Here is a 26,779-nt window from a genome sequence, read left to right on the forward strand (position 1 = left end):
TCATTTTCAAGAGAGAATGTTAAAAAGCTCCCTGCGTGTTCTCTTCAGATACTTGGTTGCTTTTGTAGCTTGCATTTCAGTTTCTCAATTATTAATACTATCGATCTCTGGAATATGAGGAAAGCATCTTCCCCAGACCCACACTCACTATTACTTTACACAAAAGATTTTCAGTTTTTCCATTATCAATAATAAATAGACACAAGCTGACTAGTATCATATAGGAAGGAATTCTTAAATATTCATAAATTCCCTATGGAATTATCTGCCGGAGTGGGCAAAGGGTGGTATTTGCTTTCAGCGGCGCGAGCCCGCAGCCCCAGGAGTGAGCCGAGTCCTCTGGAAGAAGCCTTTTAGCACTCACTGCGTGTCACTGTGCCAGAACTTTTCCTGCTCTGAAAGAAGCTGGCGTATCTCAGGACTGAGACTCTTCAATGCTACGTGCAGGATTATCATACAAGAAAAGGAATTTATCTGCAGAGCCATAAATTTGTCCATCATAAGGGAGAACCAGATAGCAGAAACTCAGGATACAGTTCTCTGCCTTCCCTTTATAGATGTAAGGAATAAAGTTGTGTTCTTTCTTGTGAGTGAATTCTCTGTGACAGCGAAAGTCACTTCAGCACATGAGTGTCTTGGGGGTTAATTAACATTTTGCTCTTTGTGTTTGGTCCTCGATATCTGTAGAAATGTTTTATCATGGCTCTCCCTGATACTAGCAAGTAAGTGGGAGAGGCTGCTCAAAGAGGGGACCATCCTGTTACACTTGAGTCTACAAGTCCCCTTCTGGTCCCATTAATTCAGGAGTCTCAAAGAGACCATCTGACCATGCAGGTGTGTATCCTCACTTTGCCATTTATTGTATTATGTGTTATCTTAATGCAGATGCACACACCAATTTTTCCAAAGGTTCTTCCAATCCTTTCACTTCTCAACCAGCTTACGCGAGACCAATTTCACCGTTCTTCACCCTCTTCTTTCATCACATCTAATGACATTGCCCAAAGTCATTGGGAGAACTGACTCCTGGTTGGGTAATTACCAAAAAACCCGGTTGTCATCTGCTGATTATTAACTGAACACTTGATAGGCACTTCCTAGAATATTTTTTATGACCTCTGTTTGGGATCTCCAGGATTGATTTTTTTTTTTTTTGACATGGAATACCGGGATCAAATAGACAAGAAGAATTAAGACTTTCTCAGCCCTGAAGATGGGATGAAGCAAGCTTCACTGAAACTGTTCACACAGAGTACTCTGGTGCACTTGTGAAGGCTACCCAACCGACCCCTTTAACCAGTGTGTTTTCACAGGACACGAGAAGTTATTTTGTTAGAAATGTCTTCGGGCAAAGTCGGGAAAGAGTCAAGTACTAAAAGTTGAGTCATATTCTAGTGCTTTCTTGGCAAACCCTCTACCCACAGTTAGAGCTCACCATTCCTGCAGATGCTGCCTTGCAGAAATGCTACTACACTTTGTAGATTATTATTCAGTATTGACAGGAAAGACATTATACCATTTTTTAATATGTAGCTTGTCTCCCATTTCTGGGGAAGAAGAGTCTTTACCTCGCTAAGAGAGTAAGGCTCATCTTAAAATTCATGGTGTCTTTTCCAATGCAACCAGCTGCCTTTTGTGAAAAGAACTCTCCCCTCAAATCAAATCCTCAATACCTTAGTACATATGAAAACCAAAACTTGAGATATATGTTACTAGTTATAAAATACTCCTGCTAAATTAGTTTAGGAACTGTGATCTAGAGGGAAATTTCAGATTATTAAAATAAAACAAAACAAAACCAACCATCATGCAAAGTTTTGATTCAGTAGTTTGTTTCAGCTGATATAATCCCTAAACATGGTTGCATACACTGAATTCTAATAAGCAACACCTCCCTGTCCACCCTCCAAAGGGGAGTTACTTTTTATTGGAAAAGCCTCATGCAAACTGAAATATGACTTTAAAATTTGAAGAATCTATGTAAGCAGTAATATGACAAGATTTGAAATATTTATATTACAGTAGAAATTTATGACAAAGTCACCGTTTCCCTGAAAAGACTTAGAGCTAGAATTTAGGTTAATGGAAGTAGAAAGGCCACTACAGAAAAGTCTGAGAAATCACTGTCCTACATCATTACACTTATTGAACAAATAAGGCTGTTACATATAACCAGTCATTTATTTCCCCCCTCCTCCCTCTCAATAAATACCATGGAATCATAGAACTGTTTGGGTTGGAAGAGACCTTTAAAGGTCATCTAGTCCAACTCCCCTGCAAGTAGCGGGGACATCTTCAAGTACATCAGGTCCAACCTGTCCTTGAGTGTTTCCAGGGATGGGGTATCTACCACTTCTCAGAATATACATCTCGGAATATATAACTAAAGTACTTAAAAGATCTCACTGAAATGCATAAAAGCAGGTAATGCACATAGGTTATTCGAGACAGAATATAGTTCCAAGCAAAGAACTGAATAACCGATGAAAAATGTTCTCATTTCACATGTTCTCACCTGTAAAACAATTACCACAACCTAGGGTAAAGAATGTTGCCAACTTAAAACACAATAGTAGAATATAATTCTTTGAAAATTCTTCACTTTATAAATTTCCAATGGTTTAATCTATTTTCTTCTCTGGTCATCTTTGCTCAAAAGCCTTGAAGTCCTGTCATCAGTAGGCTTCATAAGCAAGCAGTATTGAGGTCTATGAAGAACAGTTGCAAGTGTTATCCCCTGGCTATATAAAAATCTACCTATAAAGCATTACACTGCAAAAGTTTAAGCGCTAGCCACTTTTGAAATGCTAGCTCTAAGTTAGTCATTGAGGATAGTTAAATGTGGCCTTGAAGTGAGCAGTTTACACCCAAAGGACATTGTCAACAGTTGTGCAATGTGATGCCATCCCACACGGATGGCACGTGAGCAGCAAAACCTGGCACATTTCTCCGTGTGAACCTGTTCTTATCATTACATTGATATCTAACTGGCATCATAGGTTAACAGGGAAGGTAAAAGGACTCAGCAAGTTAAAGGTCTGAAAGTTGTTAATTTCCTAGAAGATGAGGAAACTCCATCTAATTATTGTAACTATCCAAATATGAGCTATCATGAGACGCTGCAGTCATTGAGGTGATAGCAGAACTTTTCCTTATGTCTTATAACTTATTCAAAGTCTCTAAAGCAAAATATTTAAAAATCAATAATTAAGAAGATAGAATTGTGGCTCAATTAATTTCCTGTGATGCAGGAATCTAATGAATGCTTGAGTATTATCAGCCTAGATGCAAGAATATAAGTGTTTAGATAAGCTTTTGACTACAGAGAGATCGTGCCGCCACACCACAGCAGCTCAAAGCCCCATCCAACCTGGCCTGGAACACTTCCAGGGGTGGGGCAGCCATATCTAATCTAAAATCTACTCTCTTCCAGTTAAAACCATTACCTCTCATCCTATCACTACATGTCCTTGTCAAAAGCCCCTCTCCAGATTTCCTGCAGGCCCCCTTTAGGCACTGGAAGGCCGCTATCAGGTCTCCCTGGAGCCTTCTCTTCTCCAGGCTGAACAGCCCCAACTCTCTCAGCCTGTGCTCATAGGAGAGGTGCTCCAGCCCTCTGTTCATCTTCCTGGCCTCCTCTGAACTGTCTCCAACAGGTCCACATCCTTATATTGGGGGATCCAGAGCTGGATGTAGTACTCCAGGTGGGCTCCCAAACACCACCATGAAACTATGCTGAAAATGTATTAGAGGGCTATAGCGTAATACACAAACTTACATCTCCAACTTGATTTCCAGTTTATTATCTCATTAGTTTTTTCCTACTTTCTGTGTAAAATACTACCATTCAAAATTATTTTTCTGCTAGAAAGATCATTCACAATTTTAAAAGAATCATAATAATAACTAAAAAAAAAAAATTCTGTAGGCTTACATTTGTGCCAATAGGAATTTTGCTGTTTAGAAAAGCTTCCCAGAATCCAACCCAAACTGCTACACACTGAGCCCCCGTGAGCTGATAGGCAGCTTTATTCGACACTGTGTGACAGCACAGTTAGCCCAGCTGCTAATTAGCAGTGTTTGCTGATGGCAAACAGACCATTTAAAAAATTTATTCAAGCCAGTGATAATATATCACACTACACTTATTTTCCTAAAATGGATGTTACAGGGATCTTCCACTTCAGCCTTTCTCTGCTAACATGACTGGCACAGAAACCTTCTGACCCAGATGTTTTTGTTTTCTTTTGCTTTTTAACCCTCACAAACAGTTCCCCACCCTCTCTGCAATGCCAGACTGATGCAGTCTTGCTTAAATGGTGCAAGTTCAGTGGCTCAAGTCTAAATGGAAACACCCTCAAGTTTGCTTCTTTGCAGCTTTTTGTGAATTCACTTGGCGTCGTCGTGACTGAGCTAGCCATCAAGTGTCGCTTGTGGGAAGAAGCAGGCACATGGGCTTGACTCGTTCGCCCTAGATGGGGCATCCATACCCCATTAAATCAGCCTCCTGCCAGCCTGGGCTGATGGTTGACCCTAGAACATCACCATTGTAATGGCATGGCTTTTACCACTGTCAGAGACATTTATTAATTCAAACTTGCAGAAAACATCCATGTTCTTATAGTTACAAGGAGAGAGATGAAAGAAATAAATAGAAATAAATAAAAAAGCAACCCCAACAGCAGAGGAATGCCTAGCAAGTGAAAGTTGCTGGTTTTTTTGAGAGTGGACACACCTTAAGACATTCGTTCTGTACAAAAGAGAAACATTAACTAGCGATGGGGATATACTTAGATAAAGAAATTACTGTGCTCTCTCATCCCACTACCCGCAGGTTCCAGCACACAAACAAGCGCTATGGCAACCGACGTGGCTTTATCACACCTCACGAACGTGCGCTTCACGCTTCTTCAGCTTCTGGAGTCTAAAAGTATTTCAGCTATAAATGAAGCAGCGCCTTTTAAGAAGTATCTTTGCATGTTTTTTTTTTTTTTGAGGTTTTTTGTTTGTTTAATTCACTTTCTGCTGCAGAAATAGGCCTTTCAGATCCCACTTTTACACTCGGTCTCACCAAAATCAACCACCAAAATTGCACCCGCTGATTCGCAAGGCACAACTGACACAGCAAAACCATCCCCATTTACTGATGACACAGGGAGAAGTTGGGGCCCATCCCCAGCCAAGACAAGGCTGAAGAAAGGACTTTTACTATTAAAGGCTACTCCAGGTGTCCTGGTTCTGGCTAGGATAGAGTTAATATTCACCTGAGCTGGGTGGAGAACTGAAGCTGGTAGCCCCTATGGCTGGGATAGTTAACTAATTAGCTAACAGCTGGGGTTAATTTACCCAAATTAGCCAAAGGGCTATTCCATCCCATCTGACACCATGCTCAGTATGTAAGTGAGGAGGGTGCTGAAGGGAGGCCCCCTGCTACTTGGAAGAAACTAGGTGTGGAGATTTGTTGTAAGCCATTATACTGTATTTGTATTCCATCACTGTTTTGTTTTCTTCTGTCATTACTGTTAAATTTACTTTTTGTTCAATCTCAACTCACGTGTTTGGTTTTTTTTCCTGGTTTTCTTTTGTTTACCAAATCTCCCCCAGTCCTCTCAGAGGGTGGGGGGGTAGTGAGAGAGAGACTGCGTAGTCTGGTCCCGATCGGGGCTGAACTATGACACCAGGTTACTGCATCGTTCTTGATTGTCTCCAAAACGAGCCCTCCACCCTTCCTTCAGGGCTGCAACTGCACACACTGCCTCTTTGTACAAGTTAATCCTTTGGGATGACAAGTCATCGCCTGCTTCTTTGGAAAACGTATTGTCATGGCATAGAGATAAAAAGAAACAAACAAACAAACAAACCAACCTCAATACAAGGAAAACCTAATTAATTGAATTCAATAAATGAAGCATAGTTAAGTAAAGCATTGCTGTTGTCTAATCTGCCTCTCTTTGGCTGTCTTGTCCTGCAGGTCTGACCAAACTGTACGTAGAATCATAGAATGGTTGGTGTTGGAAGGGACCTTCAAAGGTCATCCAGTCCAACCACCCTGCAAGGAGCAGGGACATCCCCGACTAAATCATGAATAAATAAACCACCTCTCACACGAACCCATATGAGCTATAAGTAAAATTGCTGTAAGTAGCGGCCAGTGAAAAATTAGTTTCCAACTGAAAGTCATCCTCAAACAGTGTAGCAGAAACCATGCTTCTGCTCATCTGGAGATCCCCTGGGTTCCCAAACACATCAAGGCTGGGTTACAGTGAGCTGGGGGAAAGCAGCACGTTACTTTTAACCATTAAGGGATCCAGTTCTTTAAGGAAGCCTTAACTTCCAGAGTCTACGAACTTAGAATGCCAAAGGACAATTTTGAACCCTACCGCTGATGTTCACGTGAGGGAATTGCTCCTCTGCAAGCAAACTCATCACTGTGGTCATAGGTCCACACACTGAGCTTTCCTTCATTTCACTCTATTTCTTTATCGCTCTCATTTTATTATTTAAAAATGCTGAGGTTGGAAAAAAAGTCAGATCAAGTCAATGTGTCAGGCTAATGTTTAACCTTAAATTAAAACCTCACAGATAAAAAGGGAGCATACTACAGATCTCACAGCTACGTCCCCCGCTCCAGCCTGTCCGACAGAAGCATGAGTAGCACTCGCGTCCAAGTGCATTCAGCACTTTCCTAACTCATCCTTTGCTACTTTTTTTTTCTCCTTAGAAGTGAACTGGATTTAAAAAACAAAAACAAAACAAACAAAAAAACTAGTCTCCTAGTGGAATAATCTTTCTGTTTATTATTTGTTATTGATGAGCTACAGATAAGCATCGATTTTGCTGTCAACTGAGTTAATCTGTTCAGAGCAACAGCTACAGAAAACCAGAATCCTCCATCAGAGAATTGTCCAACTGGTGCTATGTCAAACTTCGTAGCTCCAGATGTAAAAAAATTTGTGGCTTGGGACTACGTTGTTTTTGCAGGACTGTTTTTAGTATGTGCTAGCATTGGAGTCTTTTTTGCAATTAAAGAGAGGAAAAAGAAAACTTCAAAGGAATTTTTGGTGGGTGGTAAGCAGATGACATGTGGGCCAATAGCTTTCTCTCTCACAGCAAGTTTCATGTCAGCAGTTACAGTTTTGGGGACACCCTCCGAAGTTTATCGCTATGGGGCATCCTTTATTCTGTTCTTTCTTTCATACATGCTCATCATCGTTTTTACTGCCGAACTTCTTCTACCTGTGTTTTACAGATCCGGCATTACAAGCACTTATGAGGTAAGTAAGAATTATTTCAAAAAGGCACTATTCTAACATAAGTCAGTAGCATGCATATAGCTATTTTTAGAGAAAAATCTCTGACAGAAGACTTTCTGCAATGTTTTACAGAACAAGTGTGTTGATACATTAATTATTTTTAGAAACAGGTTGCATTATTCAAACTAATTATTTATATTGAATAAGTTGAAAGCACAAATAGAGTGTCAGAGCTCCCGTTATGCACGTATAGCAGAGACTGAATAAGGGTTTAGACACCAGCAACAAATTAAGTTACGGCTGGAAAACATTTAAAGCATATCCAAATGCTTTTGATGTTGTAAGTAACTAATCCACTCTGGTTTAGAGAGCAGGTATGAAAGATGGACTTTAAGAACAAAATTCAACAGTATCCAATACAAACTTTGTCTAGATCTAGCAATTTGGTCCAATTTACTGTAAAAGTGGACTACTGGATGTCAAAAATGTTGAAGTGAGAGGAAGGGATAAAGAAGGAGATGATGGCAGGTGTCTTCCAAAGCAAATAAATAAATAAATAAATAAATAAATAAACAAACATACATCAGGGCAGAAGATTGAATTCAGGTGTTCTCTAGGAAATGAAATGAATGACCTCTGAATTTTCCAGAGTTTTTGCCTGGCATGCCTCCTGGAACACATTGTTATCTTCCTATGACTGTTCAGTAGTTAAAATAAAAAAAATAAAAATAATCCGTTAGTCCTTGTGATGTTATCGCTAGAAGCACAGTGTGCAGCCCCTATCAACTGCACACCCACAGGGCAGCTGATGAGCATTTGGGAATAACCGTTTAATCACTTCAAATCACCTGCCACAAATTTGGTTGGTCCTGTTTGTGGGCAGTTTCAACTAAGCAAGAATTGGATGAAGAAAGCGGAGTTAGTTTGCGAGGTGTTTCGTGGTAACAGAAAGGCTGCTCAACCTCTCTAAGCCCAAACCCAAGGAGAGGATTTGGTCAAACAGCTCTGCCTGGGTATTTGGAAATATTTCACTCATAGGGTGGAAAAAAGTAAAATGGACCATCTATTCCCAATGCCACAAGTAACTGCATTTTCTCATTGGTTCTGATGGAAGATCAGAGAATTAATTACTTTTATCATCTGAACCACTGAAGGTGTCATTGAAGTCAGAGAGTCCCATCAAGCATGCTGGAAAGATGACTCTGCTGACTTCATTAATTATTTTTAGAAACAAGTCAAGCTACGTAAAGTAGGTATTTATTTGTGTGGCAGACTGTGGGGCTTATTATGCAAGAGACACAAGGAAGATGAACATCAACAAAGTCAATAAGAAAGAAGCTGCTTTGGAAGTACTATGCTTAGAGACTTGTAAACGGGACAAGACTTGTACAGCCTGCACCTGGTGTCTGCTGAGGACTATGGCCCAAGGAGACCCAGCCCACCCAAGGCTGCAGGAGAGGCTACCACAGGGTTAGCAATGAAGATTTAACTTTTTTGATCAGCTCTACAGAGAGATTCCAGTTGATGAGTCAGGCTTAAATTCTGGGCTTTTTGGGGCTAGAGATCTACTCACCTCTGCAGTTCTGCAGTAATTGGGAACACCTGTACATCCACCTGGAAGTACATAAGAACCCCACATTCCTCTCCATATTGATGTGTGCAGCAACCTGATCTGGTTGGAGATGTCCCTGCTCCTTGCAGGGTGGGTTTGACTAGACGACCTTCAAAGGTCCCTTCCAACCCAAGCTATTGTATGATTCGGCTTTAGACTGAGACAGAGCAAGCGAGAAAGCCAGCTTAGCTCAAGCTGCTTCTCCATCTGCTCCACCACCACTTTTGTCATTACAGGAGCCAAACTACGCTACTTCTCCTCAAGATATTCTCAAGTTTGCTCTTCATATCAAGATATTCTCAAGTTTGCTCTTCATACGTTTGGAATATACTTTCATTTGAAGTTTAAATTTCTTCTCCTTGTAGCCTTTTGTCCTCTTCAGTTATTCCCAAGACAAAACAGATCCTAATTACTGCAGCCCAACATATAACTTCAAGTACATGCTACTGATGAGAAGATTTCTTAAATGTAATTATCGCTACGTGTAGTAACACTCATTCTCTCCTGCTTATTACTTACAGCAGTAGTGCCAGCTGCCAGTAATTTTACTTGCACAACAAGCTGTTACTCAGGGTGAACAGAAGGTTAATAGTTGTCTCGCAGATGCTACATGTGCAATTTATTGAGATTTCTCTTTTTCCTAGTATTTGGAGTTAAGATTTAACAAGCTTGTCCGTCTTGCTGGAACATTGATCTACATCGTGCAGACGGTAGGAAGATGTTGATTCTTTGTTTATGCTAATTTCGGTCAATGTTATTTTGATGGACTAGTCTCAGACTGCATTTTTTATAATGAGATGTTTTAATGAGTACTCTTTTCTTCTTACTTTTTTCACTTGGACTGGGAATGTTAAACAGAAAGAATAGCTGCTTTCCTGACTTTCTAGCTTTCTCCTGTTTAGGATTAAAAATGCCATTTTTGTTGTCTTTAACACTTGCATGTTGTGCTGAACACTCACATTTTGTCAAATTCTTGCTCTCATTATGCTCACTTGAAGCCTCTCTCTTTCCAAATGAGTAGATTCTGTCTTGAGAAGCCAGACTAGCTGTACTGAGTTCCCCAGTTCCCCATTTACGACGCGGGGCTGAGGCTATCCCATTGCAAAGCAGCGGCACGTGTCAAGGGCCGCTCCCCGCGCCAGGTCCCAGGACGAAGCCTCACAGCCCACAGGGCAGTCGCTGCCCAGCGTGCGCAGACTCCGCATTCGTACACCGCTCGGCGTTACCGTAAACCGCTGACTAGCCATGTCCACATCCCTGTGCGTGCAGATGAAATCCATAACACTCCTGGCTCCTAGCAGAGACTAGCTTTACTGACACCCCCAAACTTCACTACCACTACTACTTAATTTTACCTACTTACTTTACCAAAAGAACCCAAACTTAAGTAGCCATCCAAGGCACTACTGTAGACATCAAATCGCTATTTTGCCCTTTGATTTAAAGCTTCACTGTGTTTCTCAAAAGCTTACATTAGTTATGTGCTTGAGGGAGAGTCCTAGGACATTGGCAGACATTTCTTTGTGCATTAATTCAATTTTATTAATTCCAAACCCTTTTGCAATAGATTTGAATGCCTATTGACTTCCAGGCTTTGTTTCTCCCTCAGTTCTGTCAGAGCACACACGTAAGAGGCACTGAGTCAGCTACTTTGAAAGGGATTGAACGGAACAAGGGAAGTTGAATTTCCAAGACCAATCCAAGTTCTCTCTGCATCACTATATGTGTTTTACTGAGAACTCCTCTTCCCCTTTGACTGGGATATTTTTGTCAGGCAGTTATCTTAGCAATGGATGAAATAAGTAATACCAAGACAGATAACGGTCCTTCCAGCAGAAAATAACAAGATCAAAGATTTTTATTTTGTAAAGGCAAAACCAGAAAGCCACATACAACACAAGCTGATCTATAAAGAAACCTCTTGATCTGGTATTGTGCTCTGAGCTCTACTCTAAATAGAAACCTTATCACTGAGCATTCACAGCCTTTTTTTTTTTTTTTTTTTTAACAAACTTTTTCTCCTTCAGATCCTTTACACAGGAATAGTGGTTTATGCTCCATCACTGGCACTCAACCAAGGTGAGTTCCCACGCTGCACTACATTGTTGCCCCAAATACCCACACCACAAGGCAATTAGAATAAACGAAGTGAGGAAAACAGATACAGAAATTAAAAAAAAAAATTCCTCAGAAGTTTTGTAAGAAGGTTTTTGCCTGCACCTCGTAGGTCTGTGTTTCTCACTCCCCAGATCTCTTTCCCACACCGGTATGTTAGCAGGAACCCTGTGTTTGCTGTTCTGCTCTCCTTTGCACTCAGTAACCACCCGAAGAGGTTAGCAACCAACAATTTCTCAACATCCTGACAAAGTTCACAGTACAAGCTGATGATCCAAGACGTATTCTGTACTTTGATTCCCCCCTTCCTTGCCTCCCGTGTTCAGGTTCCCATGGGCACAACTCCATTCGTTGGAGCTGAATGCTGTATTGACTTCCCACACTTCTTTAATTAATCTTTGCTTACAGCATCCATCACGATAGATGGGACTAGCAACGTCACTGCCATAGGGCATAAGGAACCACCATGGTCCAACTCTTGATTTCACTAAAATCAGTTGGGAGGAGGTTGGGAGGCTCTTTTCATTGTCCGACATCTGAGTTGCATCCAGTTTGCCCAATCCCACCTCTCACACTGTGCTGCGCTTCCTTCCTCTGGAGCTGAACTGAATTTTATCTGACAGTTCATGTTCTTTATTAGGCCATACTAACTTTGCTAATAAAAGAACCTTGACAAATAGATTTGCCCTTACAAACTATGCCTGGTGGGAGAGACTTCAAAACAAGCCAAACCAAAATTTGTACCTCTTGTATAAAGTAAAATGAACATGCAAAATTGTTTTAATGCAGCGCATTTTAGCATTAAACTGTTTCTAGTTGCAGTGAACGCAATTTAGTTTGGGGTTGGGTTTTTTTTCTTAGGATTCTTTGGAAATCTCTGAAGACCTTGATTTCTCAAGAGAAAGTTCTGGACTAAGAACAGAAGGAAAGCATTGCTTATAAAGCTGTGTCCCATAGGAATTATGGTTTTGCTTTGTGCAATTATTTTTCTTATGCATTACTTTTGCACGCTTGAAAGTTAGTTAAATCCAATTTGCAAGAAAACAACAATGCAAAACCAGTATCCAGTAGTGTTAAGAAACCTGAACAATCCAGCAAAGCTCCTAATAGACACAAAAGATTAATAATTACTGCCATCCTTCTAAGGGTAAAGGATCATAGCTTTTCTGGTACTACCCAGATGACCTACCCCCATTTTGCTAACCATTTGGTTTTTTTTTTTGTTTCACAGTCACTGGATTTGATCTGTGGGGCTCTGTAGTTGCAACAGGAATTGTCTGCACTTTCTATTGCACTCTGGTACGTAACAGGCATAACCGGACAACCAGAACACAGGTTGTTAATTCAATCATCCTTTACACGTGACAGGCTATCGCAGACAGGCGGCTTCTAAATACAGTCCCAGTGACTGAAGCTTAAAGTAGTAGAATATAGAGATAAATTCCTTTTAGATTCTGAGGTACAAGTTAAATCTATTTGGAGAAAAAAAAAAAAATTCCTCTCAAATCCTGTGCTGCAAGTCTCAAGGTTTACACCAGACAGCTTGAGGCAGAGTCCAGATAAGGAGGTGATAACCTTCCTCTGCCACACTATATCCTTTGAGAAAATGATTCTTCTTATCTTTTGCAAGTTATAGACTGAGAAACACTGAAATGAAAAATGTGCCTCCCAGATCAAGAGCAGAGCGATAAAACCTAGGAAGGATGATAAACAGGTCATCGGGAGTTTTGCTTCTGAGCAGAAGCAACGTGAGACTCCAGAGTAAAAACCAAAGAAAACATTGCAGCGGAAGTCGTATTCCCTAAGCTTTTATTCCACACCATGATATACTCTTCAAATGCATATAAAGGAGGCAGGAAAAAAAGGATTCAACTGGAGGTCAAATATTCTGATACGACTGTGGAAAAACCATTTAGGCTCTGTGTCATTTTCTGACCTGCAAAAATACAACCTTCATGGGAGAATACAAAGTTTAAGAAGAGTCCTGATTTGCTAGATGATGTACTTACAGCTCAGAAGCTCCTGAAATAAGGGGTCTTTCTGCCTTTTGCTGTACTCGAACAAAGGAAAGAAGATGAGAGCATACAGTTTCTGTTTTTTTTTTCAGGGAGGATTAAAAGCTGTTGTCTGGACAGATGCATTTCAAATGATCATCATGGTGGTTGGCTTCCTGGCAGTTTTGATTCAAGGAACTATTCTGAACGGTGGAACAACCAAAGTCTGGGAAGATGCCTATGAAGGATCACGACTAAACATATTTGAGTAAGAAACAAATGGTGCAAACCTTTTCTTTTTGTATATTTAACATTTAGAAACCCTAGCCTCACTAAGACAAAAGTACTCAGACTTGTTAGTATACTACCAGTGGACAACCTCGGTGACTCAGAGAAGTCTATTCCCTAGTTCTTCAGTTCTTGGGAACACAGCTGGCCTTCCAGGAGAGCTTAACTCCTCTTTCTGTCAAATCAAAGTCAAAACCCTGCTGAATCGAAAGGCACCTTTGCCATTTTTCTTTGTGTAGCTACAAATGCAGCCCAATTATTACTCCCAATCCCATGTATCTATTTTCTATTAATAAAACTGAAACTCCATTTTAAGTACACTCACCAACGCCGCTAGTGATGGTGCACCAGCGCACAGGGAGAGCACAATGAGCTTCCTTTGGCTGTTTGCGGCCTTGGCTGAAAAGTTCCTTGATCAAGACAAGTCACTGACAGAATCTAGCAGCAAGGTCAAATGTTATCTACTGTACATATCAGGATGAGCAGAGTTGCAAAGACAACAGAGGCAAGGCAGAAAGATGCAAGTGCACTGGTTAGAATTACTGAGTAATAACATTTCATTGTTAAAAAAAGATAACACTGCAGCTGAAGCAACTTCTTATAAAGGAAATAACTCATCATGATGATGTAACTAACAAGTTCAGAGGATTTTGAGAATTTACTAAGTGGCTTTGTTTCTTGCAGAGGATGAGGTCCCAGGCAGGATGGCTTGCAGCTCTGTCGCCACACAGATCAGAAATCTGAGCATAAAAAGTCTTATGAATGTGATTTACCTCAATTAATTGGTCCTCTGAGCAAGTCTGCATGATATATGCTTATCCTGACTTGCTAGTAATGTGTTCAATATAAAAGTAAAAAACCCTTCCAAACCTAAACACATTGTGATGTTCTCTGTGCTGGAAAACAGCATTACCATTGCAGTACTTCTGATTCAGAGGGTAGGATACATACCAGATATTTCTGAAAAATCACCTACCTCTTGCTAAATAAATGTGTGTTTAAATAAGTGAACGGAATTGCTTCTTTCCCTCTTCTAGCTTTGATGTTGACCCTTTGAGACGACATACCTTTTGGACAGTCGTTATTGGGGGAACATTTACATGGCTAGGGATCTATGGAGTTAATCAGTCCACGATACAGAGATGCATTTCCTGCAAATCAGAAAGGCATGCCAAACTGTAAGTTACTTGTAATGAACTTATTCTAGCAATCAAACACACTGATGTGGAATTATACTAAGTTTGTCAGTTATGTTAAATAAATATTAGGATCTCATTGGGTGGTAGTAAGCTAATTTCACGCTGACAGTCATCAACAAATCAAGAAAGAAAAATAGATAGCTATCACCTCTTGCTCTTTATTAATTTGGGGTCAGGCTGTCAAATTAATCCTCAGAAGCAGAGTATGGAAAAGATGCTCACAGAGAAGTTGTGCTATCTACAGCTTTATCGGAAAAACATATTTATTGGAATTGTGTTTATGTTGTATGTTATATTAAAAGTGGTTATCGATGTAATGGGGCACCATAGTACAAGGCATGATCTAAATAAAATGATACCAATAAAAAATTATTAACATTCTAAAATATAAGAATAATTAGAATTAATGGCAGAGAACCAAGTGAAACTTCACAGTATAAACATACAGGACTCCAGTCTGCTACCTTCCTCAAGTTCAGCACTAGTATGTGCATAGCTAGCCACATGTTTTACTAAATAACCAGATTTCTTTCATATGCCTTGCACTATTTGCTTGCCCACTTGGCTACAGCGTAAAGGTGGTAATTTATTCCTTCTTCAAATAGTTAGCTTTTTTTGGTAGCAGCAATCACACTGATTTTTCTTAAGGTCATGACAGACTACAGGAATTTATCCTGTTGAAATTCAGTTTCTGAAAAAAATGTTTGCAAGTCACAACAGTGAGAATGTCACTAGTAATGAGTCCTGAAAGATTTCTGAGTCCCAGTGGCACAGCTCTGAAATGGTCCCAGCGAGAGACCTTGCGTAAGGTGATGTCCAAACACGATGTAGGCTCTTTGAAACCTGGCAGCTCTCAGGAGCTACAGGATTACTGAACGGCAGCCACATGACCTGCCCAGAAGATGCTGTTACGTACATCCATTTCATGGACTAGTGAAAGAAACCCAAGTGTGCTACTTTGCAACAGCAGTGTTGCAACCATGACAAAATCCATGTAAAATAATACTCTGCGTGGCTTATGGGGAGAACAGCAACTCCCGACAGACCTATATCTGCTTTTACAGGGACAGGAGGGACAAACCCAGCACTTGGTGCAGCCAGTTCTGCCCACAAGTTACTGGTCTTCAATCAATCTCTTCCAACTGTACAGAGTTACCCAGAACCTTGCCCCAGAGCATAAAGAGACTGTATTTTTTCATGTTTTTTAAAATCAACATTACACGCAATTTCTTATCCTGGTGATGCCTTTAAGAGATTGTAGGGCTAGCTTTGATAAGCGTCTCTCTCTAAAAAGTCAGAAATAACTAACTTGTAACAGCTTTGCTATATTTATCTTGTATTAAACAGAGTTTCTCTCCTTTGTTCTAGGGCACTTTACCTGAATTTATTGGGACTTTGGACGGTCCTGGTGTGTGCAGTATTTTGTGGTTTGGTGATGTACTCGCATTACAAGAGTTGCGACCCTTGGACTGCTGCTTTCATTTCAGCACCTGATCAGGTACAGACATCCATTATCATAATTAGGAGCTGCTTTGGGCCCAGACATAAGACTTATAGAGACAGTTTAAGTTTTGTGGGATGCTTTATGACCTTTCAGCACTCAGGCACTAAGGTGGTTGCCAAATCAGGGCACTCCTGCAGTATTGATCTGCTTGACCACTTGTGCCAAACGACATCCCCTTTGCTCAAAATCTGACCCCTCTTGTTAGCTGGAACAAAACCAGAATTTAGCAACATGCTCAGATGCAGCTACTTCTCTCCTGTTACCCAGGAAAATCATAATTGCTTGTGTCGCTCTTGTGCTCCTTCTACTTCAGCTCATGCCGTATTTTGTCTTGGACATTTTTTCTTCGATGCCAGGAGTTCCGGGACTGTTTGTTGCCTGTGCATTCAGTGGAACATTAAGGTCTGTAAATCTGAAATGACATTTTAGCTGCATACCATTGATTTCTTGAGGGCCCAGAACAAAGTCAAAATATGAAACCCTAGGAAAAGCCCAGCTGTTTTTCTTAGCATGTTCTAGGAAGCAGCAGTGCTTTGTCAAGTTATGTTATATTTATGCCAAAGTCTAGCTCCACTTCTCCAGTATCTTTTTATCCCAAATACATTTTAGAGTAACATCACCAACACAGTCAAAAGGGTATGAAAACCTGAGGAAATACCAGTTCGCTTTGTAAAAGAGCTCAGCTTCCTGAAATACCTTTGGAGCTGCTCATGGTGAAGTTGCCTTTACTCAACTGGACTGCCACAATTCCATAGCTAGGGACAGAGAGCTTTTCAGCTAGCCTATCTCCACATGGAACAGAGTTAGACTAGGAAAAACAGATGTCTGCATAGATACATTTCAGAAACCATGTGCTCTTCAGGGGGGTGCTGAAAGTTATTGTAGTTTCAACTCTCTACAGGCCAAACACTTCATAGGATATTAGAAAGAGAGAAAATTGAAGTTCACCGTGATATTATTCAAATGCCTTAGAGTCAATCTCCAACAGCCTGTTTCTAAAAACACTTATCTGTAGAAAAAGCAAGAGAGCTATTGAAACAGAAGAAAAAAAAAAAAAGGAAAAAAGAAAAAAAGAAAAACCCAACTCCAGACCAAAAGAACCCCCACATAAAAGGCATTGGCTACTCCTGGCAGCAGCCTAAGAGAACACAGTTAAGGGCGCTGAGCACCAAAGACTGTGCTGTAGGTATTGGCACTGTCATATCGTCACAACAAATTCACAGAGATCATATTCACCAAATATGTGTTAACTATAACTATGTGTGTCACCTAGTTAAAGAGTCAGACTATTCCTATTCTGTATTTTTCAGTTATGAGAGAAAACAAAACAGGGATTTTGTGGAGGAATGAGGTATCGGTATCACTAGTGGTCACTGCACATCCTTTGACTTTTTAAGGGAGAAATATCTTTGTTCTGGAACATGTCTGTATTTTGAAGGTCTTTGTAGCTTGGAAAACTGAAAGGTCAAGTAGGATGAGTTTCTATCTTGTTCTGTGCCAGCATGAAGCAGGGACCCTAGCAACTGCAGAAGAAACAGAAACCTCACCAGCATACATGAAAAATACTCTTCAAGAACTATACGTCTTACAATATTAATGCTGAACAAGAGGCAGCATTCCTCTATAAATACAACTTTATTTCACATTATAGTGCTTTCTACTTACTTAACATTCTTCTCCATTTCTACAGCACAGTCGCTGCCAGCATCAATGCTTTAGCAACTGTTACCTTTGAAGACTTGGTCAAGAAAGCTTTCCCAAACCTCTCCGAGAAGATGAGCACGTGGATCAGCAAAGGTTTATGTAGGTAGCCCAGATGGGATCCATTTGTTTAACTGCAAAGGTGTTCATCCCCCCAGCTGCTATCACTAGAGGAGAAAATAGGGCAGGATTTTATATACTCAGAGCCTTGAGAGTCTCAAGTGACTCCAAGAGCAGTTCTGTGAGTAGTGAAAAGCATTGTGTAGAGACGATACTTCAGAAACACACTTGTGCCTCGGAAACCTCCACAGGAGCATAACCCTTTATAAACTCTCAGGATGAATGTTGGCATGATGCTTCAGTGAAATTAGACATGTGCACTACTTAAAAAAAATCCTTGGAAAAGCTTTGCTGAAAATACTGGGGAACACTCTGGGATCTTCTTTACAATATAGAAAGAATATCAATGTAGTTATTACCGTATTACTCTACAGGAGCATTAGTAAACACTTATTATTTTATAGTAGTACAATAAGACATTTTTATTCAAACTTCGACTATTACATAAGCAGGTCATTCAGCTTTTCAGAGAAAAATAAATAATGTAAAAACGAGAAATGAAAAACAGACTGCCAAAATATCAAGCGTCTAAAGTACTTTGAATTTTTAAGATACTTTGTAGAAGCATTGCAGTAATATCATAACTCCTTTACAAGTATTGTAATAATATGATAACCATTTGTTGATGTTGGCAAAGATCAAAAAAGAGCCAAACCTATACTTTCTCTGTCTCTAACCTTCTCTGTTCCTGCTTTTTCACTTACTACTCAGGACCTAGAAAGATCATTTTTACCTCTGAAACCAAGGTGTGCTAACACAGGAGATGAATTTTGGTTGGCTTTCCTCAAGACTACTATATACAGAATTTTGTCCACCACCAAGTTAAAACTGGTCACAAAGGAAGAAAGCCATGTTGTTTATAATTGTTCAATTCATTCATCAGATTATTTTTAAAGTGTTACTTAAAGGCAACAGAGAGAGAAATATTTCTACATGAGGCATAACTTCTAAATTAATATCAATGCTAAGTTCTGCTTCATAAGAAAAACCAACCAACCAAAAACCCAACATAACGTCACGCAAGACGCTGCTGGGTACTTAATGGTCTGCTTAAACATCAAAGCCCAAAGTACAAATTCCTCCATGCTGCCTGGTCACTTCGGGCACTAGATGAATTAGAAATTGTCCACGCCATTAACCACCACTGACAGCCTCGCTGCCTGATCTTTTCCAGGTCTACTATATGGCGTCCTGTGCACTTCCATGGCTGCAGCAGCATCGCTGCTGGGAGGAGTTGTGCAGGTATCTCATGCTTCAGAAATGCAGTGAACTGAACGTGAATGAAGAGAAATGCAATGAACCGAATAATGCTGACATCCCTGCGGACTGCTAGATTACCTGAACAATTTCTGTGGACTCTCAGCTGAGAGGAATAACTAGGAAAAAAAAATCATAAATCTCCCAACTCCTTCACAATTTACTCACTGCTGGGAAACAATACTGAGTGTGGTTCTTTCTTTAATTGTGCACTGAAATCACTGCTGTTCCCTTCTCCCTCGCCATTTCCCACCGAAAGTTACAGATCGAAACCAGAACTGTGTGTGCTCCCTCCAGCTGCTGCACTAAGCCCCTGTCTCTTCTCTGTGTCCACAGGCTTCCCTCTCCATCCACGGGATGTGTGGGGGCCCCATGCTGGGATTATTTACCCTGGGAATTTTGTTTCCTTGCGCTAACTGGAAGGTAAAGAAAAAAAAATATTCTTATCTAAAAGAAAATCTCTTGCTGTTGCTTGGTTAAAACTGAAAGTTTAGGTTTTTTAGATTTAGTCTCCAGGCTGCTTTTCAGATTTAGAGCCCAAGGAGTCCAAGATCTGTTTAGAGGTCCCTTTTCACTGTCTGAATTTACCCTGTTTGAGTTTAACTCCACCCAGCTGTGGAATAATTGGTGATTAGAGCCACATTAGAGCCTGTATTCACCTGGGGATGCTCATAATGATCTCAATTTCTCTGCCTTTGCAAGGCACAATATGAGCTCATTTCGTATTGCCTGTGAGTGGTCCTATCACATCTACCCAGAAGTAGAACTTAACTCTGTACTGCAGTTTTGATCATCACAGTTTTGCTTCAACTCTTATTACTAGAGGGCAATAAATCACCACGTTTCATATCTTGGTTGACAGAGAACAGAATTGATTTACACAGCCAGAGACTGTAACCAGTCACCACCTACTCCTGCTTAACTCATTTGCAGAAAACAATTCCCACGCATCACCTTTAACAGTATCTTTCTGTACCTGCCAAGGGTGCTATCGGAGGCCTCTTAGCTGGGATCACCTTAGCTTTTTGGGTTGGTATTGGCTCTTTCATTTACCCTGCACCACCAGCAAAGTCCATGCCTCTGCACCTGTCAACTCTCAACTGCACGCTGGCGAACGGCACCGAGGCGCTGACGACGGCGGCTCCCACAGTGGCTCCAGACAGGTATTTCCCCTCTCGTTACCACTTAAGCCTACGTTTTGGCACAGCCTGCAGCCAGTAGTTGCCAAGTGGGCAATAAATAACATCATGGATCATACACCGACTGCAGCATCAGTTGCACAATCAAGAGACAATACAAACATACCCGCTGGTCATCGCTAGCTGCTTCTTTCCCTTTTGTCACCTCTTCACAGGCCTTTGCTGGCAGATACCTGGTACTCCCTGTCCTACCTGTACTTCAGTGCCATCGGCTGCTTGGGCTGTGCCATCGCAGGGCTGTTGATAAGCTTTATAACAGGTTGGTGTTCAATATATCTCTCTCTGTATAAATGCTTTTGCACAAGAACCTGACTCAGCTCTTAAAAGAGCTTTAAAAGAGTCCAGTAAGTGACTTTTGAGACAATGACTTGGGAGAGAGCAGCGGGCTCCAATCCCACTCCCCATCACCTCATGCTCTGAGGCTCCCACCAAGCTTTCCTTAAGACATACGTATCATTATTTTCTCCTTTCAGGACCTAGCAAAGGAGAAGACATCCCACCAGTGTTAATTAAGCCAGTCTGCAACTTGTTTTGCTTTTGGTCTGAAAGACTCAAAACTTTCTTCTGGTGCGGCGTGCGGCACGACAGCCAGGAGGTGAGTACCCGAACCCATCGGCTCAGCCCCATCGCGTCCGGAGAGCGGCAGGCGTACGTGCACATACGTGTGCGAGGGCACGCACTACGTGGAGAGTAGACTAGTTTTCAACAATCACTTTTTAAAGTTACGCAAGGGATGCTGCGTAGGCACAGCAGACTGGAAATGAGATCAGCCAAACCCTGATCAGTGTCAGTCAGTAATAAGTTACCTATTTCCCCTGTTCGGGCAGCACACGGGGACTCGGGGTCTCCGGAGACAAACAGCCCTTGGGACGGCCAGCAGCCCATGAACAAGGGGCTGACCTCCCTCTCCCTGCCCCTCCCCGCTCAGAGACATTTTGTCTCAAGCAGGGACAAAACCGCACTTTACACCTCAGAGAGGAGTTCACCAAGCTCCTGTCTCCTCCCACCAAGCACAGAGAGAAAAAACTTTAGCACTCACTCCTCCATGAAGCTCTCCTGCTGCTGCTGCCATCCCCACCTCCAGGCCTGGCTGGACTTCTCCCCTCCAGGCCAACACTGCCGGCCCATCCAGGCAGAGCTCCAACCACCCGCACCTGGGCTCTCCCTGCCCACCAACCCCTCTGCAGAAACAGGACTAGGTGTCTCAGGGCTTCACAGCTCGTTAACAAGCCATAAAAAACCAGCACCTCATTTTCTTGCATGCTGTAAGTTTGCAAAGAAACAAGATTGCTCTGTTTTAGCAGAACCTGCCGGGTTTAGAGCACTCTGCAGGTACCTTTAAATCTTGCAAGTCATCTTTCAGCTGCAAGGGTCACAGTATTTGCTGATAAGGTAGAAGCTGTCCCTCTGCCCAGCTTGCATGAAGTTCAGCATTAAAGCTGATGGTTTAATCTGGAGAGCAGCTGTGGCTCTAGATTTGCTTCAGCTGTTTCACCTGGCTTTTAGGTGCTCAACACAGACTTCATCTAGACCTCTTCTGGAGAAAAAAAAATATCAATAAAAGCAGTAAAAAACCCCACATAAGCATTTATCCCCTTGTATTTGTTTAAAACGTAGAATAACAACATTAATCAAGTAGTTGCAGTGTAAAATCACTAAAGCATGTGTAGGCCAGACAAAAAACCAATCCACTAAAATGCAGATAATATATAACTATCCAAATGAAAAACTAAACTTAAGTGATTGGGAATGTGCCAAGGGCACATTTCACGACATTTACATGAACAGAGGAGTTGTGAGAAGTCATTTTTGTTGCTTTTGCCAAAGACTTTTCATGGGGGAAAGAGAAAATCTGTGGCTGCATATGGAGGGGACGCACACCAGAGTGTGCATGTTTGTGCGTATGGAAGTAATTCCATGTAGTGAAAAGACTCCTCAGATTTAGAAGACAGGATGTAAAAATTTCAAAATGCAGCAAGATACCCTTCAAGCAAAATTAAAAAGCAGGGAATACAGGGCTTTAAACTACTGAAATATTTTCTTTCCTTTTTCAGGGGGACTTTAAAGATATTGCAAATGAAACTGGAACAGATGTTGACACCTTCAAGAATAAAATCAATGAAGAAAACAAATGCCAATTCCCTGGTTACAATCCTGAGGAAAAATCCTACACTAATGTGAGCATGGAATCTCACCTCTAGAGGCTGAGGGACAAGGGACATTTAATCAAACTTTATCTCTCCAGCTTCAGAAATGAAGATCTCCTTTTATCGCATTTACCAGCTTGTAGAAGACCAAGAGGGAACAATTGCTCTCTATAGCAATAAAGGCCAGATTTTTATTTATGAATTTCATGACAGACCTGTGAAATCATCGATGTGGGGTTTTGGAAGCACTGCTATTTCAGAAGAAATGTTTCCTGAACTTTGTTGTGGAGGCTGCTACTTGGAAGTGGCTGCCATACATCTCTGTCACATGCTTTGTTCAGTAACTAGTCATTGAAAGGAAACGTGCAAAGGTGAGCTTGAGATAAAACAAGACTTGAAGGTTCTGAGGTCTCTCACTGAGGTGAGACTACAAATGGCCCTCTGATGGAGGGGAGAGGAGGGAGGTTGGGATGAGCTAGTCCCTGCCTATTCCGAGGCATCACAGAAAACCTCCTCACGGGAACACTGTATAGACCAGACTGGTCTTTTAGGACTGAGTTAATCGCATTTGTGTCCTCTGTGGAACTTCAAGTTCTTTGCAACACCTTATTGTAAAAGCTATAGGAGAGAGTAAGAAATTTTATTTTGAATTTAGGATAGCTCGTTATCAGTGTTAGTCTTGGAAAGACGTCCTTTCAGCTCGAAAAGATCCGTCTACTTCCTTTATGCAATAAAGAAAATAAAATGCCATTTGATGACGATGCCTCCTAATTGATAATCCATGCTGAATTTTGTAAAAAGACACTTGATTAAACAAAATAATCTGTGTGGCAAAATGTCGTGGAGGAAGGTACCTTGTCAACTAAGCGCTCTGTTTCAGTGAAACACATTTCCTCTAAAATTTGCGTGTTGTAAATCAAACTCAACCGACCACCTTTCATCTTGGTAAAGTTCTGGATGTAGCTTTTTGGACAAATATACTTGTTTTTAAACAAAACTCACAATTGAATGAAATAGACTGAATGAAACCATAAAAGATAACTCAGTTATGGACCTAGCTGATATTTAGCTCATATTGCATTGAAGAACCCAGCTGTTGCCTTTGTTTGATCAGCGACCATCTTTATGATGTAGATCTACGTCAACCTAGTCCTTGAAGTTACTTCCCCTGTCTGCATTCATACCCTACTTCTGGGAAGGGTCCAGGATATTCAAGCAGAGAACAGGAATAGCAGTCTGTAAATGACACTGCCTTGCTTGTGTGAGACAGTTTGTCAACAAACTGAGAATTAAGGAAATAATTGTGTTAATCCCTTTTATACCACTTTTATAATCTCATAAAAGCTTACAGCTGAGTCTAGCTGGCAGCCTGTTGTCTCACATGGCGTGCTTTCTTTTTGTACTTCAATCCTCGATAACATTATCAAGACAGAGATGGAAACTCAGTAAATACTGCTGTTGTACCATCTACATCTCATGGCCACACACATTATTGCATAGGTTTTATTAAGGGAGCCTAAATGATGCTTAAGGATGTAAAACATTTCCGGAGTGAAAGTAGTTCAAAACACCAATGTAAAGCTACATAGTTAGATGTTGGATGAAAAAAAAAAACCTGTCTGTCTACTGGTAGTTGGAAGGTATCTGATTCAGAGATATTTAACTGTGAAAATGACCAGGTCTGCTCTGAGTATTTCTTGAGATGCTTACTCGTTGCAGTACTGTTATGCTCGGCATGCTGGAAGATGCATAGTTTGTATTTTTCAGTATTTTTTCACAAGTTTAGCAACACCTTTACATTGGATTACCTACAGAATTGGTATATTTTCAAGTCCTTTGCCACAAAAGAGAATCTTAATTTGTCCATTTAATGTCAAAAAAAGTGAGTTAGGTCAGCTCGAATCGCAATCTTTTAAAATATCTTTGAAGGAATATCCTGAAGAATTTATCTTTAACTTCTTTGTATTTATGGACTAGTTTTGATTCAACTGAAGCTGTTCATTGAGCCCAAGTGTCTTCTGTACTTGGCATTCCCCAGGGAACATGTGGGACTTATGTATGACAGCTAAATTCATCAACCAGTAGTCTTCTACCAAGATTTAAGGATGTGGCCTAGCAAAAGTGGAATTCAGAAAAATTATCACTCTGATTCAATATTCAGGTCAGTGTTGTTTACAGTTATCATCTTATCGTGTTACATTTATGTCCTGAGCCACTGATCCTTACAGAGAAGAGCCAGCCTGTGCACCTGAGTTGAAAAAATGAGATTAAGAAACTAGGAATATGTAAATCCTAAACCAAGAATTTCTTAAATTTAAGAAATTGTTGTTAATTAGTGAAAGCAGTAGACCATAAATGATTGAAAATCTGAAAAGTGAGTCTATATGTGCCTTGAGACCACAAGTATTTAATTGTTAACAATTGTTTAACTATTAATTTTAATTGTTAAAAGTCAAACAAGTGTCCGAGCGAAGTTTAACCCTTAAATTACTTCCTTACAATACCATAGTTTGAAGGCATATGAGCACTCACTTTTCAAGTGTACATTTTTTTTTGTCTAATTAACTTTGAATATTTGGCGTAATGAAGCTCAAAGTCTCTTTCAAAGATATCCAAGTTTATTACTGAAAAAATGCAATATTCAAATGTGTATGATACAGTAAGTAGTTGCATTTGTACATGTAAACCTTGATAAAGTAAACAGCATCTCAAAGACAAATTTATGCCAAAAGTGTCTTACAATAGTTAATCAGATCAACAACTTTATCCTTGGTGAATTTTTTGAGTTCTGGGGTACGTATCGGCTTGTAAAAGTAATCTTATAACAGAAAAGACACCAAAAGCTGACAGGCCAGAGGAACTTGTAGCTTGTAGTGCATAAAAGTCAATTTTTCTGAAACTCTCTGTGGTACTGTAATCTATATTTTAAATATTACTTACAAACTGTGGATTCATGAATAGAAAAAATAGTTGAAATTTTATTCTCATTCCTTACTTAGAAACCAAGTTGTATTTAAATATTACATAAATTTCATATATACAGACATTTTAAGAAATCTCTTATGGTATCATGATATTGCAAGTTAGCCAGGACTATCAGAGTAAAAAATGATTGAACTATGTTATTCAGTTAGATTTTACATGAGATTATTTCAAATAACTAAAATTTTAGTCAACTGAAATTTACTCTAGGTAAAAATTAGAGCCAACAGTTCGGAAGTTTTTTCAATATAAAACTCTGAGCCATCTAAAAAGAACACAAAATAAAAAGGTGATCTGAATTGTTCTTCATTATTAACAGAAAAATTGTCATGTTCTCAGTGTTCAGAACCTCACTAGCTTTAGACTGCATTGGGTGTAATCCTAATTTCTCACCTAGTAGCATCCTAATACCTCACAGCAATAAGAATGCAAACTACAGAGAACATATAACATAGAATCATAGAATCACATGGTTGGATGGGACCTATAAGATCATCTAGTCCAACATGAGAGAGGGTATGGCAAAAAGTTCTAACAAGCCAACAGAACCAACACAAAGAAATTTCCAGTGCAGTGAGGAGGGAATACACCATTAACATTTCAACACTAAATCCCAGTCCTGGTTTAAAAACATGAAATAGCAAAGTGATTTCTCTACAGTTCCTTGTTGTGCCGTTATAACTTTGTGCTGTTGTGGTAACATTGTGCTATCATGATTATGCCAAAATGACGCCAGTACATATTCCTGGTAAATGTGGTTGCAATGTCAATATTAAAGAAAAATGGTCAGTATGAGTCTATTCATATAAATTTACAAATGCTAAGATTGTGTAGGGTATTTAGGATGCCTGCGTGCGTGTAGGGAGGGACATAAGAAATGCAAAATGTAGCGCTTGGCAAAGTGGCTGAAGGGACAGGTCCAGAAACGAGTGGCCTAACAGCACGTGTAGCTGCACCCCGTGCTTCCTCGCACCGCTCTGTCTAATGCATACAGACTTGTAAAAAGCACCAGACAAACTCATATTGTGCACTTTCTGCAGGGACATGCCAAGACTGTCAGCAAGAAGTCATCATTTAATAAAACACTGAGGATAAGTAAAGAATGAGCCAGAGGAGAAAAGGATCAGGAGGGCGGTTACCACGATCCATCTTCAAACTCTTCTTTTGGAGAACCTGTTGGGGTTCTGGAGAAAAAGCTTTCTGAAGTGAAGAGGAGCCCTTAGCTCCCTCGGCTCATCCTCAGCCTCAAGATGCTGACTTGTTGCGTTTTACCCCAGCAGAACATGGGCTTTGCGAGCATGAGGTTGAGTATGAAAAGACTTAGGGATCTTGTCAAGCTGCTAAATTTTCCACCACAGGAATTCAGATTTGCAAGTCACTTAAACACTTTCAAAAAGTGCCACTGCAC

The 26,779-nt window shown here is 40.5% G+C and overlaps 1 protein-coding gene across 1 annotated transcript; it reads left to right on the plus strand.

Moving 5' to 3' along the window:
• The first annotated feature begins 6,917 nt into the window (after positions 1 to 6,917).
• Positions 6,918 to 22,443, plus strand: SLC5A12 (solute carrier family 5 member 12). The gene is made up of 15 exons (XM_010125283.2): positions 6,918 to 7,274; positions 9,510 to 9,575; positions 10,893 to 10,944; positions 12,212 to 12,279; positions 13,088 to 13,242; positions 14,300 to 14,440; positions 15,830 to 15,959; positions 16,279 to 16,367; positions 17,656 to 17,768; positions 18,961 to 19,028; positions 19,380 to 19,466; positions 20,028 to 20,206; positions 20,398 to 20,501; positions 20,716 to 20,837; positions 22,297 to 22,443. Exons 1-15 carry the CDS (start codon positions 6,918 to 6,920, stop codon positions 22,441 to 22,443), a joined length of 1,878 nt encoding a protein of 625 aa, XP_010123585.1.
• Positions 22,444 to 26,779: the final 4,336 nt, after the last annotated feature.

This window comes from Chlamydotis macqueenii, chromosome 5 (assembly GCF_036417535.1).
Source record: "Chlamydotis macqueenii isolate bChlMac1 chromosome 5, bChlMac1.mat, whole genome shotgun sequence".
NCBI lineage: Eukaryota > Metazoa > Chordata > Aves > Otidiformes > Otididae > Chlamydotis > Chlamydotis macqueenii.